Below are 14,560 nucleotides of genomic sequence, written 5' to 3'. Positions count from 1 at the left end.
TCTCTCCAAATAAACTAAGACCACCAGGACCAAGAAACATGGGGCAGAATCCCCAAATATCTAAAGACCCAAAGTGTCTGCCATGATCTGTAGGTATACCACGGACTTGCTTATCTTTTATGATGAGAAATTCCCTACACGATACTCACTACTAATCTAACACAAAAGTCACCAAAATACTATACATTTAATACCGTTCCATTGAGAAACATACTGGGGAAAAGAATAACCAAAAGAGACAAATAGGAAGACCCAAAATTTGACCCAAAATATGATCAGAGGAAATGATATAATATACACAAAGCCAAAAAAATAAAAAAACCGTGTCATCCATGTCCCATTGTTCCAGTCATTTGTACCGTGATGATACCATCTCCATTCAGGCTAAGGTACCTACTGAGGTTTCTGCTGGTACCTCAGCCCGACTCCTCTTCCTCTCCCTCATGAGATGCCACCTCCTCCCTCAGGGAGAGGGCAGATGCCACAGTCTGCCTCTTACTCCAGCTGCGGGCACACCTGTCTCTACCTTGTTCTCAGTGCCAGAGGAAATGACACCTGCTAACCCAGCCCCTTCAGGTCCACGCCTCCCAGGTCATCACCGACCTTGCCTGTCTGTGGCTCCTATCTCCACAAGCTCAGCCATGTTTCAGAGCACCCGCCCAGACACGTGCAGAATCGACAGAGAAGGACACGGAGCAGAGTGCTAGCCCCCCACAGAAAGGCAGCAGGGACACGGATCGTGCCACTCTTGACGTGTGAAAGTGAGCACTGAATCAGAGTCTTGGTTGGCTTGGGCTGCTAAGCAGAGACAGCCACAAACCCTGCAGCCTGTAAACCGCAAATGTATTCATGGGGGCTGGGACCTCAGAGATGAAAGCAGCAGCAGATGCAGCTCTGGCTGAGGCTCACCTCCTGGTTTGTGAGTAGCGCCTTCCTGCCCTGTCCCCACATGAGGAAGAAGAGAATGAGATCCCTAGGGCCTCTTTCATGGGGGCACTAATGCCACTCACCAAAGCTCTTCTTCCTTCAGTGACCAGATGGCTTTCCTAAAGCCCCAGCTCTTCATGTTCCCACCAGATGATCGGTGTATAAACTAGGAAGGTCATGCACATTCAGTGGCCGTAGAGGGAAAGATTTCTTAGGCCACTGGAACTCCCCAGTGACCAAGTAAGACGTGAGCTGGTCTGACATTGAATCACACAGGGACGCAGGAACACACAGCCATGCCGTTGTAGCAAGGAGGAATAAAATGAGAAAGAGAACCCTACCCCCCACCCCTCCAGTGGGGTCTGGCATCCTCCGCTCTTTGTGGAAAGGGATGCTGAACAGGCCAAGGATGTCAATCACAGGCAAGGGCCCACTCTCCTCAGTGCTTGCCTCTGCTGGCTTCTCCGGAGCAACTTAAGCCTAGGACTACCTACCACACAATGTTCCTGTCCATAAGATGCCCTGAGTCATTAAACTTGGTAACATTAGCTTCCTCAGCACGCTCCCCTTCTCATCATCCCCAGCAAACGGTCCCAGCAATGTCACACACCCTGAAATCTGCAAGAACCAAACCCCAACATGCCCAGCTACGCACTTCCCCTCAGCCCAAACCCTGGCCATGAGTCTGTGGCTTTGATCCCAGAGCCACCTCTGTGTGTAACCTGCCTGGAAAGTCAGGAGCCCGCTAAACTCAAAATTCCCAAAACTGAACAGCACCCCTCTTCACCAAAACTCTAACCTAAACTCAATGACCCTCAAACAGATTTTAACACAACCGGCACTTCTCACATACTCGGGTCACCTGAGTCACTTCCTACCTGCCCAGTGAGTCAGCCCTCCCAGATTTTACCCTCACTTTTTTTTAAGATTTATTTATTATGTATACAGTATTCTCAGTACTCTGCCTGCAGGCCAGAAGAGGGCACCAGATCTCATTACAGATGGTTGTAAGCCACCATGTGGTTGCTGGGAATTGAACTCAGGACCTTTGGAAGAGCAGGCGGTGCTCTTAACCACTGAGCCATCTCTCCAGCCCAACGAATTGAGTTCTTATCTCAAAGTTTTAAAAGGGCTGGATGTGGAGTCAGGCAGTAGAGTAGGCTAGCGTGTGTGTGTGTGTGTGTGTGTGTGTGTGCACGCGCTGTGACAGATAGGCTCAATTCCTAGTGCTCCGAGGTAAGAACAGGAGTGAGGATAACACAAAGTCCAGTGATAGCCTCTTCAGAAACTGCCATCCCAAACTTTCTCTTTCTAACCAGCACATAAAACCACCTCTCCCCTCTCTCTGTGTGTCTTTCTCTATAAGAAGAAATTCAGAACTGCTTCTGTTTCCATAAATCAACCCAGCAAGCAAAATATAATAATCAAGGCATATCAGTTTAATTGAACTTGTTACAAACTGATCAACCCGTGCCCACCACCCCCGTCCCAATACTCTCTTGCCTTGGTTTATTTTGTTGCTCTAACTGAACAACTATAGACAGGAGAAATTTTGAAGAATAAAATACTACTTGCCTATGCCTCTGGTGCCCGGGAAGCCCAGGAACATGACGTCATCATCCGGTCAACCTCTTGCTGCCGCATAACAAGGTGTGGGCATCACATGGGAAGACAGAGCAAACATGCCAGCTCCAAACTTTCTTTCCCTTTCTGGGGCCTTGCCTTATGACCTCACCTGGCCCTAATTACCACCACTTAAAGCTTCCACTTCCAAATCCCATTAAAACACATTTGAGCATTACATTTCCAGCATGGGTATTTTTAGGGGACACTGTAAAAACATAGCATCCATTCACTGCCTAAAAAATCCCTGCTGTTTCTTCCTGGCTCCTTTGCAGCCATTTAACACACACAGCAGAACCTGTCCTATACATAGGCACTAACTCGTTTCTCTCCCCGTCCCCAACCCAGGGATTAGACTTCGTCTCCGGCATCTTTCTGTTCCCAGGAGCAGGAATAATGACACACCCCATTTACTTGTACTCATTTGGAGCAACTGGGGCAGCCTGAGAACATTCATGCACAGAACAAGATAAAACGGCAGACATGCCTAATGGAGCTGAGGGAAAGTGATTACTTAAATCTCTGCAAAAATCACTGACGATGCCTGAAGAGGTGGCTCTGGGGTTCAAGGCCACTACAGCACAAAGGAAAAACTGACTGGTTTTAAGCATAGGTGTCGATCTGCTGAGATCAGCCCTGCTTTAGCTGGTACTGAGGACTGAGGCTGAGAGAAAGTGTCACAAAGAGCCACTGAGTCCACCAGGAAGCCTTTGCTCAAGAGACATTTGCAGAAGGCTCAGTATGCAAAGGACTAGAGCTGCTTTTAATGGACTGAGTCCTTTCTACTTTGAAGGCCCTTGCGAGTCAGTGCCACCCTACTGGGGTTAGAGGAAGATTATCTAGTGCACCTAGACCCATCACAGCCTTCTGGTCATCTGCCTTTCAGATCCTCAACTCCTTTTGGTATCCCATATTACACGCNCCCCCCCCCCCCCCCCCCGCGTTCCATCCTCCCGATGAGTCAGGTAGGTAAGTCTCCCTAGTCTGAGGGTACCTAGAGCTCACGTCTTCTTTATTCCTGGTTTATCCTATGTCAAAAGGTCTTGACATTACCCTCACTTTTATAATCAGACTGTTTCCTTTAAACCCATTCAACGCGCTACACCAAGCTTTCACCAGCATTGCCAAACTACCCAGGATCTGCACTTTCCCTAAGCTGGAAAGTCCTAGAGACTGTGGCATGCAGCTCAAAACCAGGGTATACTGTTTGGCTCAACTCAATGAACCAACCATGCCTTCCCCAGCAGAAGGGAAGCTCCCAGGAGGAAGTGGAATCCTTGGTCTTCAGCCATATCCCTGGACACAGCACTAGACCGAATATACGCTCAGCTGTGTCTTCTGAGAACCCAGGTCAAATAGAAACAGGATGGTGTCTTTCTATTGCTGCAGGGAAACAGCATAAGCAAGGCAAGCCATGGAAGTGTTTATGTTCATTTGTTCCATGGCTTAGTTTCTCCAGTAGCGGGGCGAAGACACTGCAGCAGGGGTGGCAAGCTGAGGACTCACAGCTTGAACCACAAGCAAGCAGCAGAGTGGGCAAACTTGAAAATGGCACAAATCTCTAAACTCTCAAAGCCAACCCTCAGTGACATACCTCCTCCCACAAGGTCCATCTCCTAAGTCTCTCAAACAAGGCCATCAACTGGGGACCAAATATTCAAATGTCTGAGACTATGGGGAACATTTCCTACTCAAACCATGACAAGAAATGAGAGAGGAATCTGGACTGGACCATGAATAAACTGAAAAATAATCCCTACTGATGCCGAAACGACGACCTCCAAACAACGGTGTCTTCATACAGTTCTGAAATCACTAACTGTAATGCTGTAATATCGGAAGACATGACTCAAGTTGTCTCATGATATTCTTTTACAGCAATGGAGTAGAAAAAAAAATGCTGAACCTATGAAATCACCAAGAACTGTGTGTCTAACAGGATGGCCACCAGCCACATGGGACACTTTACATTTAAACTAAGCATAATTAAAAGTACATTTATAAAAAAAAATACATCTATCAAGGGGCTAGAGAGATGGCTCCGTGGGTAAAGCGCTTGCTGGATGAACATGAGGAGCTGAGTTCAGATCCCCAGCACTCACAGGTGGTGTCTGCCTGTAGCCCAGCGCTAGAGGACAGAGACGAGCACAGCAGATCCTAGGGACTCAGCAACAGTCAATCTAACTAAAATGGCAACTCCAGCTTCAGTGAGAGACCCTGCCTCAAAAACTAAGACAGAGAACGAGGAAGGAAGACACCCAGCATGGACTTGTGACCTCCACAGACAACCTCACAGTGACTGGAAGAATGCACACACCGTGTGGTGGGGAGGGGCCGGCGAGGGAGAGGACACACTACATGTAATAAGAGCTCTCAGCCACTCCAGCGCTGTGGTTCTCAACCTTCCCAACGCTACACTTTAATACAGTTCCTCACGTTGTGGCGACTCACAGCCATAAAATTACTTCATTGCTATTTCATAACAATAATTTTATTTAAAAAAACGACTCATAAATGTCCGTATTTTCCAATGGTCTTAGTCGACCCCTGTAAAAGGGTCATTCAAGGATCGTTCAACCCCAAGGGGTCATGACCCACAGGCTGAGAACCATTGTTCTGCCACATTTCAGGTGCTCAGTAGCTCCTCAAGAACCAACTGGTCACTGCAATGCCCAAGGCAAGTGCAGAATCATTGCCCTCATGGCAAATACTCTACTGAGCAGTGCACAGGGAAGCCATCCTATGGCAGATACTCTACTGAGCAGTGCACAGGGAAGCCATCCTTAGGAGTTCTGTTCACTTCAAAGGGCCTTAGTTTCCTTTTGTATAAAATGAAGATAATACATATAATAAATAAGATGTAAATAAAGAGCTAATGTGAACATTTTTTATAATAATTATAATCACTAAATTTTGATGAGCCACCAAAATTGTAGCTTTCTGACTATTACAGGCGAGACTTGGATGCTGGTGACTTCAGATATAAGATGCAACCATAAATCAAGGTAAGGATTTATACTAGCTAGAGTCATCCAGCAATAGAAATGGTATCTTATGGAGAAGAGGGCACACATCTCCAGAAAGTGCTCAAACGTAAGTGTGTCGAGTCACCTGGAGAGCTGGAGAGACCTGGACATCTCCATCCTACCTCCAGAGATTCTGGTTCCGTAGGCTTGGGATGTGCCTGGGTTTCTGCATGAGTGACCGGCAGAAAATACTGCTGCTGGTCCACGCTCACTCTCCCCAGGGCCCTGCTCCACTGCAAGCTGGAGGAACATCAGAGCAGAGGAAAGAAAGGGTCCAAGGACCCCTGCCAGGTGTGTCCCTGTGTAGCCACCTCAAGAACACCAATTTACTGTTCTTTAATAGTTCCACAGGTAGGAGGAGGTACAGTCACATACCCCTAGACATGAAGGAAAACTCCTCCATACAGACTTTTAAATGCCATGGTCACCAACAGTGAGTTCAAAGCTTGATCCGAGCACCTTTTCAAGCTGCAGAAGCATGTGACTCAAAAGAGAAACTGCATCAAAAGTTATTATATTTCAGAATCATGTCCAGCAAAGAGACCTGGAAGATGGGCATTTTGTTCCATTCCTTCCTGATCCAGGACAACTATCATGAGTCTATCATAAAATCCAGAATAATACCACTTACCACTCCCCTTTACCCAAAAGAAACGCTGCACACACATCCCGCTGTACCTGAAGCTTTCCAATAACTCTAACAACAGGAAATAGTAATAGGCGCACATGCAAATTCTTTATGTGAATATCAGCTTGCAAATGGATAAATCAATCAGACTTACTCCTCCAAAGCTGCTATTATTATTAGCACTCAGTAATAATGATAATAATAATAGAACAAATAACTGATGTACATAGCGGGAATGAAGCTTAAAACTTAATTCAGGCTTTGGTTTAATCAGACACAGAAGACAGCATGTCATGTGATACCACTGTGTGGGACTTTAGAAAAGAGACCTGACATCAGGTTAGAGCACACAGACTGAGGACTGACGGGAAGCAGGCCAAAGTGCCCCTTTAGGTGGTAGTGGCTGGGGTGAGAATGGCCCCACAGGTTCATCTAAAAAATGCCCTGTCCAATGCTGGTGGGACTGTTTCGGGAGGGTTAAGAGGCGTGGCCTCGTTGCCTGCCTGCCTGCCTGTTGCCATGTACCCCACCATGACAGTCATGGACCTGTGAGCCCCAAAAAATGTTCTCTTCATAAGTCGCCTTGGTCGTGGTGTTTGTCACAGAAAGAGAAAAGCAGCTAAGACACAGTTGGGAGAATAATTTAAATCTTGTCATTGTAGTCACATATCCTATGTCTCTACACAGACACACACATACACTCACACACATCTCACTACGTATACACAATATCTACTTTTTAGTGTAAATAAACCACAAAAAGTTGATTCCTTGAAAACGAAAATATCCAGCTAGAGAGGTGGCTCAGCGGTGAAGAGCATGGTTGTTCTTGAAGAGGCCCTGAGTTCAATGCCCAGAACAGACCTCAGATGACTCCCAACCTCCTGTAACTCCGGGGCCAGGGCATCTAGTGACCTCTGGCCTCCAAGGACACTTGCAGGCACATGCACATACAACCCACACGCACACTTGGAAACCCAAATGCAAATCTTTTAAAAAGAAAGCTGTCATTTCTGTTCACTGGTTCTCTTCCAGCTGTGTTTTTAAAAGAGGAGAGGGAAGGAGGGAGGGAGGGAGGAAGAGAGGGAGGGAGGGAGGGAAGGAGAGAGGGAGGGAGGAAAGGGGGACTGGGAATAAAGATCATTTGATTAGAAATAAATTGACTTTTTTTTTTTATTTTAAACTTTAAAATTCTATTTTAGCCCCAGAGCTACAAATAAGGAAGATTTCAAAACAAATTCTGTCATTAATAAAGGGATTATAAAGTCCAATGGATCATAACACAAAAGCAACAAGTGCTTCAGAATTCAGAGAGCAGGGTGGCTGTCTGTCAGAGGAAATGCATGCACGGAATCCAGCTACTGCAAACAGAAACAATAAGGCATTCTAAGGAGGCTCAGAGCCTGTCCACTATTTGTTTTTCCCTCAGAGTGGCTAATAAAATGGATGGGAGACAATACTCACATGAAAAATATCAAATATACCTTTTAATTATCTATTTAAAAACATTAGTTCAAACATTGCTCTTAAAGAATATGTCTTAGGGAGGCTACAGAGGTGGCTCAATCAGGAATGTGGCTGCCACATAGCATAAGGACATGAGTTCAGATCCCCAGCTCTACAAAAGCCAGGAGAGATCCATGCATCTATAACTTCAGCATGGAAGGGTTAGAGGCAGGCAGATCCCTGAGCTCACGGACCAGCCAATCCAGTCATACTGATGAGCTCTAGGTTCACTGAGAGACCTTAGGGGGCCTCTGGCTCTCCTATATGCACTCACACAGGCGTGGACCTGCAACACACATTCACACGAGAACACATCCTAGGAATAATGCTTGCCGCACGTTACATTATTATGCTAAAAATCATCCGATAAAAAGAACTTGAGAAAGTCAACAAGAAGAAGGGCAGTGTCTACAGCGAACAGACCAGAGCTGTGATAGGTAAACAGGCAGTGCAGAGAACAGATAATTACAGTGGCCTTGAACACAAAGAAAACAGTCTCAGACAAACACAAACTTAAAACCATACCAAAGTGCCCTCTCCACCTACTAGATTTACAAGATTAAAACGTTTTTCAAGATCTTCTTGGCAAGAGTATATAGCTGGGCAAGCAGTCAGTCACACTGTTGATGGGCAAATAGTCTGGTAGAACCCCAATGACAATACAGTGACAAGGGCACATTCCCTCTGACCCAGCGGTTTTACTTGTGGGATTCATCCCTTAAAATGTCTTCATTATATACCAAGTGATATATATATACAAGACTCAGCTATCACACTAGAAATGCCAAGTGCTGGGAACTCCATCTGAGCCTCCTTAGGAGGCTCAATACTCTAAGCATCTTACAAAGGAATTCTATGCATTGGAAAAGCAAGGAAGTAATCAACAAGGCATCCGCCCTTAGGTGAGGAATCTTTACTATGCCAGCCAACAGTCTGCACAGAACACAGTGCTTCTGCTTAAACAGGCACTGTCTGAAAAAAAAACAAAAAATGGTACAGAGAACTAGCAGCCCTGTGGCCTCTGGGAGGAAGCTGGGGAGCTGGGGTTGGGCGTGGGAAAGAGATTTTTCAAAGGGAAAAGATTTTCAAAGGGAAAAGATTTTCAAAGTGTTTACATTTTTGTACCTTCAAACTTTGGAACTGTGCTGTTCTTATCTAAATAAAATTTAAAACATGCTGCTTATTGGTAACTAAGTGAGACATGGCCCTAAGTAAGACTTGGCTTCCTGTCCCAGCCTCGATCAACATAACCTCTTTATTTAAGGGCTCAGGTAACTTTACAACAGGATGGAGACTTGGGATAAACTCCAGAAGCAGCAATAGCTGAGAGGCCCAAAGTTAATTAACATCCTCAGACAGCAACAAGACACAGCTCGTTTTCAGAGCAAACCAAGACTAGCAGGGATCTAAAGAAAACCATTCACGTTGCTCGGATTAATCTAGAAAAATGACAGGCTACGTCTCTCTCGTGCATTTATTTCCCAACTTTGGGGTTCAGAAATCTTTGTCCTATAAATAGGTATCTGTTAGTGAAAGCTTATTCTGCGCTGCGAGGGTCATGTTTGTTATGAAAACAATCAACAGACAAAGGAGGTTTTTCTCTGCCCTCGAAAAGCTAGTACCAGATGACAGAGCACATCCTTCGGGGGATGGAGCCAGACACTCCCTAGTGCTTACCTACGCAGAACACTTTCTGGTGAGGCAAACCTGTTGATTGGGGGGCTATTCAAAGAGCATTCCTGTCCAGTCCCTATGGAATAATTTCGCCTGAAATTACTACCGTCCCCACCCCCACCCCGCTGTGCAATCCGGGGGCGGGGCGATGTGCCTAATCCACCTGTTTGTTTACCTCCTGCTTTTTCATCTGGGAGCAAAGACAGTAAACCCTACCCTCCAGGGGAAGGAAACCATCTCATTCACTGCCCTTCTCCGGTGGCTGATGAAGGGCAGCAGTGTAGAGACTGTGTACCTAAGCTGGCCCAGATATGCCGTGGAAACACAGGTCAAAGGACCTGAGAGATGACAATTACCAGGGCCGAAGTTTTCAAGAGCTCTGGGACATCCCTAGATACAAGAACACGTGGGCCAGCCGACCATCACCTCTCCTTGGAGGGTGGACACCTGCAGCCAGGGTGATAGCCATTCACAGGGAAGTGCGTCTGGAGGAAAGTTGAAGTGGTGTTTCAGACAGGTGACCGAACAAGTGGGACGGAGCTGTCACTTCCCCCGCAGCGCCCAGCTCACCCCGGCCAGGCCACATCCGGCCCCGGGCGCCCCAAGGTCACCTGCCCTCCGGGGCGCCCCCACCCAGCCCCAGCACTCACCAGAACAGCAGGTTGGCACCCAGGAAGGCGAGCAGGCTGCGCAGCGGCCTCTTCCAGCTCAGCAGCTCGTCCGCGCGGCAGCCCAGCCACAGCACGGGCTCCCCTAGCAGCCAGGTCAGGGCGGCGGCCACCTTGCTCGCGGCCTCCTCCACCTGCGGCCCCGCGTCTGCCCGCTCTGCCTCTGGTGCAGCCTCCTCCCCGGGAACCCCGGGCCGCGGTGCCTGTTCCTCCGCAGTCGGAGCTGGGCATCCTTGCGCGCCGCTCTCCCCGGGCGCCGGGCTCGCCATCTTCAGAGGCGCTTTGCTGGCGGGGACAGGGACTGGGACGGGGACGGGGAGGGACGCAGGCGGGCGGGCACGCGCGCGCCTGGCGGTGAGCGCCCGGAAAGCAGCGGCGACCGGTCGGGGCTCGGAGTGAGCACCGCGGGGCGCCGGCGGCTGGGTGCCTTGTGACGTCAGGCCCGGCGGCGCGGGGGAAGAGGGTGCGGTCAAGTAGTTCGCGTAGGGGCGGGGCCGCCCTGGGCCTGGCTGCACATCCTGCACTCCGCTCGCTCTGGTGGATGCGAGCTGGGCGGCGTCCCTGGGTAGCTGGGGACCAAGGGAAAATACTCTCTTTCCCCTTCCAGCTGAGGAGGCCAGGGAGAGAGGACTCATCTCGAAGGGACTCTGAGCTTTGGATTTTAAAAGCGGGGAGGGGAATGAAAGACCATTGCTGCCTCCAGGAAGCCCCTGGGTTAAAGTTTGTGATGTTCACCCAAACGGCCAGTATAAACCTCTGTGCCTACGTATGCAAACATCTACACATTGCAGGCTAGATGGAGACAGTTACCTGAATGTATGCCTTGGTTGAAGGGAGCACATGTCTAGAGCTCACACAGAGGTTTGTTGACCACCTACTCTGTGCTTGGTTCATTGCTAGACCCTGTGCATACAGCTTCTGCCTGTTCGAGACCTCACAATCCAAAAGGTACCACTTGAAATGGACCAATGTAGTGATGGAAACCCTCAGTGCCAAGAGATTCCTCGCTTAAACTGTATCCAGAATCATGTTTCAGAAGGGTTTGTGGGCCATAGATGGCATCTTTTGGCTTGTAAAGCCCAGAGAGGTGCCGAGGGGGTGGCAGAGGAAGCAATGTTGCCAGTTCTGCTTAGAAGATGGCCTGGAGGAGCTGCAGGTAGAAACCAGGTGTTGTATTCTCTGAGGGCCTTCAGTTATTCACCAGTGACAATGGTTCTTTTGTTGTTGTTGTTGTTTATGTTTGTGGTTTTTGTATCTGTTTTAACTGAAGGCAGTTTTGCAACCTTCTGGCATTTTCAAATTGCCAGAGGTACCCTGGTGACACCTCCATGGATAGAGGCCCTGGAAGTAAGGAAAAAGCAGTGTGGAAGCAATTCAGTCACACACACACACACACACACACACACACACACACCTGACCTAGTCCAGTGTGGGACTTCCTTGGCCTTGGTGGAGGAACTCTGGGTAGATAAAGATGCTTTCTGGAGTCATTTGAGTTCTGTTTAGTACTCCACAGATCTGAGCTGAGAAGCCAGAGCATTGGAATTCCAGAACCAGTAAGAACCAGTATCCCTGTGGTCCAAACCCAGTGTTGATAAGCTTTCAGAGACAAGTTTACAAGATCCTTCACATTCCTCCTCCCCCTAAGTTCTAATTGCTGCCATCGGTCTCTGTGGATGCAGCAAAAACTGCTGACAATGGAGTCACCAAAAAGCTAAGTTCTGGCTGTCTGTGAGCTTTACAGCCTTCATTGTCTCCCCAATGACAAATCTTCCCCTAGCAGGTCTGCATTCTGAAGGGTTGTCTCACCCCTCCCAAAATCACTATGGAGAAAAGGCAGCTCATACAGCGTTGTATTACAGACCGGACTAATTGCGCTCATTCTATCTTCTTTGCCTGTGACCTCTAATAATGACTGAAAACCTGTAGGGTGGAAGTAGACACTACTACTATAAATACATTCATCGGTACTACTGGGTAGTTTTTCTCTGCCTAATTATCCACACGGTGCCTGGGTAGTTTATTCAGCCCCGAGCACAGTAAACTATGTTGGGTAGAGGCAATAAGTCTTGTTCACTACTTGCAGCTTGTGTGATGTTTAACAGCACTCTAGTGCAAGGGTGGTGGTGCATGGCTTTAATCCCAGAGCTGGCGACACACAGGCAGGAGCAGGAGCAGGCCTATATGTCAGGCCAACCTGGTCTAGGTAGCGAGCGCCAATCCAGCTGAAGCTACACAGACCCTGACTCGAAATAAATAACTGAAAGGAAGTCCTGTGGGTTCCTTTTTGAATGTGTCCTTGGTGTTTGTTGGGAGCACAGCTACAAATACTAAGGAGCTACACAACTAGACAATAGATACCAGAAAAGGGCAAGGAAGCTGGAAATGTACCCCCTCCAAAAAAAAAAAATCAGAGGCAAAAAATTGTAGCTGCTGGATGGAAGGAAGAACAGTTCAATAACTAACAGCTCTGCAAGGGCTGGCACCAAGCACGCAGGAACTCCTGGAGGCCACTCGTCCTTCTCTTCTAAAAGTAGGTAGTAAATCCCTAACAGAAGACAGAAAGAACAAATAATTAACTCCCCGTGCACTGAGTCCCATTGGGCCTAACCAAGCTGGGCCGCAGAAGAGCCGGAAGTACACCAGCAAGACTGGCTTTTTCGACTCTCTCTTTTGGAATCCCATGGCGGGTGCACAGACCTCAAGGAAAAGGAGCCATTGAGCGTGTTGTCTGTGCTATGGTTCCTGCAGGTAGAAGTTCTACAGCATGCCTAGCCTGTCTTCTTTCGCATGCCTTCTATTCCTTATTCCTAACAGTCTGACACCAGTCACTGGGTCAAGATGCCCAGTAGGTCCCTCTAGGCACAGATCAATAAGGACACCGCGTTAACAGTGACAACGGGGAAGGAGATCTGATGCCACTCACATCTTCCTCTGACCCCCGTTTCCCAGTCTGAATCACAGAAGCCATTGTCGTTCCATGTCAGCTGAACATCTGTGATGCTTGCAAAATACAAGACTGTCCGAGCCGGAAGTGTCTGTCTGAGCAATGGTCCCTAAAGGACATGTTCATGGCAAACTGCCTCGTGTTGAGTGCTGGCCTCTCACACACACCTGTTGGGGTACTCGGTTTGGGTACCACTTCGAAGACCAAAGTGGGATCATAATTTTTCTTTTCTGTCCAAAAAGAGGTCATATCTGCAGATCATATGAGCATAGCAACACAAAAGCTTTGGCAAGTACTTCGGGGTCCTTTTGGGGACTACTGGGCATACATACAGTGACTGCAAATTAGGAAAGACACCCCTATGTATGACATTGGGAGAGAAAACTGCTTCAGGAAGGAGTTGGTTTCATTTGGGCTATCTTTTTGGAAATGTCAGGTGAGTGGTCATAGTGACTGTAGCTCAGAGGCCAGCGGGCATCTTGAACAAGACACAGACCCAGGCACATGGAGTATCTTGTATGAGAACCTGGTGTGGCGATCAGTTTATAGTCCAGCTAGTGTGGCTGCTTGCAGCAGTGTGCTGACAGTCCCTGCTTATGCTAGCTCAACTTAAAAATCGATGACATTTCGGATGGCATAAAAGCAAGGCACACTCTATAGAAAGCACCTGGAATTTTGCCTTAGCTGGTGGTGTAAGGAGCCTGTGCTCCAAGGGTGGAGAACTACCGCTAGCTACATCTTCCAGCCAACTGCATTATCACGAAGGCAACCACCAAGATGGTCCAGTGTGCTGTGCCTGAGCCAGGATGTGCAGTAGGCAGAGAGTATAAACTTAAGGAGTTTATCCACAATTAACCCTTTTTTAGGCTGAGGAACTGCTATGTGCGCAAAGACTTTCAGATAAACATCGGTGAAGAAAGCGTTGGCGCTGTGACCGGGGTCATGTGGGTAGTGAACTTTATCCAGAGAGTGGGTTTCTTTGCTGTCACCGTTTTTTCCAATGGCTTTTGACAAAGAAGTGACAGAATCAAAACACCTGTCTCCAAAGGCCCCAGCTCAGCTTCTATCACCCAGCAAAACCAGGGTGTCATTATCTCCAAATCCAGGTCTCCAGTCTCCTGTGCATTCTGTGTGCTAAAGTTAGATCCGAGGCTCATAATGGAAGAGCTATGAAAGCCGCATCCCGCGAACAAGCCTTTAGAGTGTGCACTTGGTTGTCACCTGTCTGGTGACTGCAGACCCTGTGCTTCCCCGTGATGTGTGTCACCACAAGCCATGAATAAACGCACAGCCAGTGCTAACCAAAGGGCTAGAACAGCACAAGACTCAAGGTATCTGTACCACTAAAGCATTAGTATTAAGATTCTACCCTGCTCATGGTTCTTGGCCTTGTAGGTCATTTCACTAAATACTGATTCTTTCTCTCTTGGGCCACCACGATGTCACGCTCACAGCACTTCTGATGTCAGAATGTGGATTTCTCATACCAGGGTCAACACAAGACTGCAGACGCTTATCCAGGGGCTAGCATTAATGCCCCTGGCTTGGCCGCACAGTCTTT

At 48.0% G+C, this 14,560-nt stretch overlaps 1 protein-coding gene across 1 annotated transcript in view; it reads right to left on the bottom strand.

The window, feature by feature from the left end:
• Retreg1 (reticulophagy regulator 1) overlaps positions 1-10,480 on the bottom strand; it is a 125,670-nt gene extending 115,190 nt beyond the window's left edge. Inside the window, exon 1 of the mRNA XM_050120480.1 lies at positions 10,035-10,480. Within this exon, the coding sequence (XP_049976437.1) occupies positions 10,035-10,321 (287 nt within the window). The 5' untranslated portion in view covers positions 10,322-10,480. The remainder of the gene's footprint in view (positions 1-10,034) is intronic.
• Between the last annotated feature and the right edge of the window lie 4,080 nt (positions 10,481-14,560).

Source organism: Alexandromys fortis, unplaced genomic scaffold (genome assembly GCF_014885135.2).
Source record: "Alexandromys fortis isolate MF-2015 unplaced genomic scaffold, M_Fortis_MF-2015_v1.1 scaffold_191, whole genome shotgun sequence".
NCBI classification, from domain to species: Eukaryota; Metazoa; Chordata; class Mammalia; order Rodentia; family Cricetidae; genus Alexandromys; species Alexandromys fortis.
The sequence above is the reverse complement of the archived record's forward strand: the minus strand, read 5'-3'. Positions and strand labels throughout refer to the sequence as shown.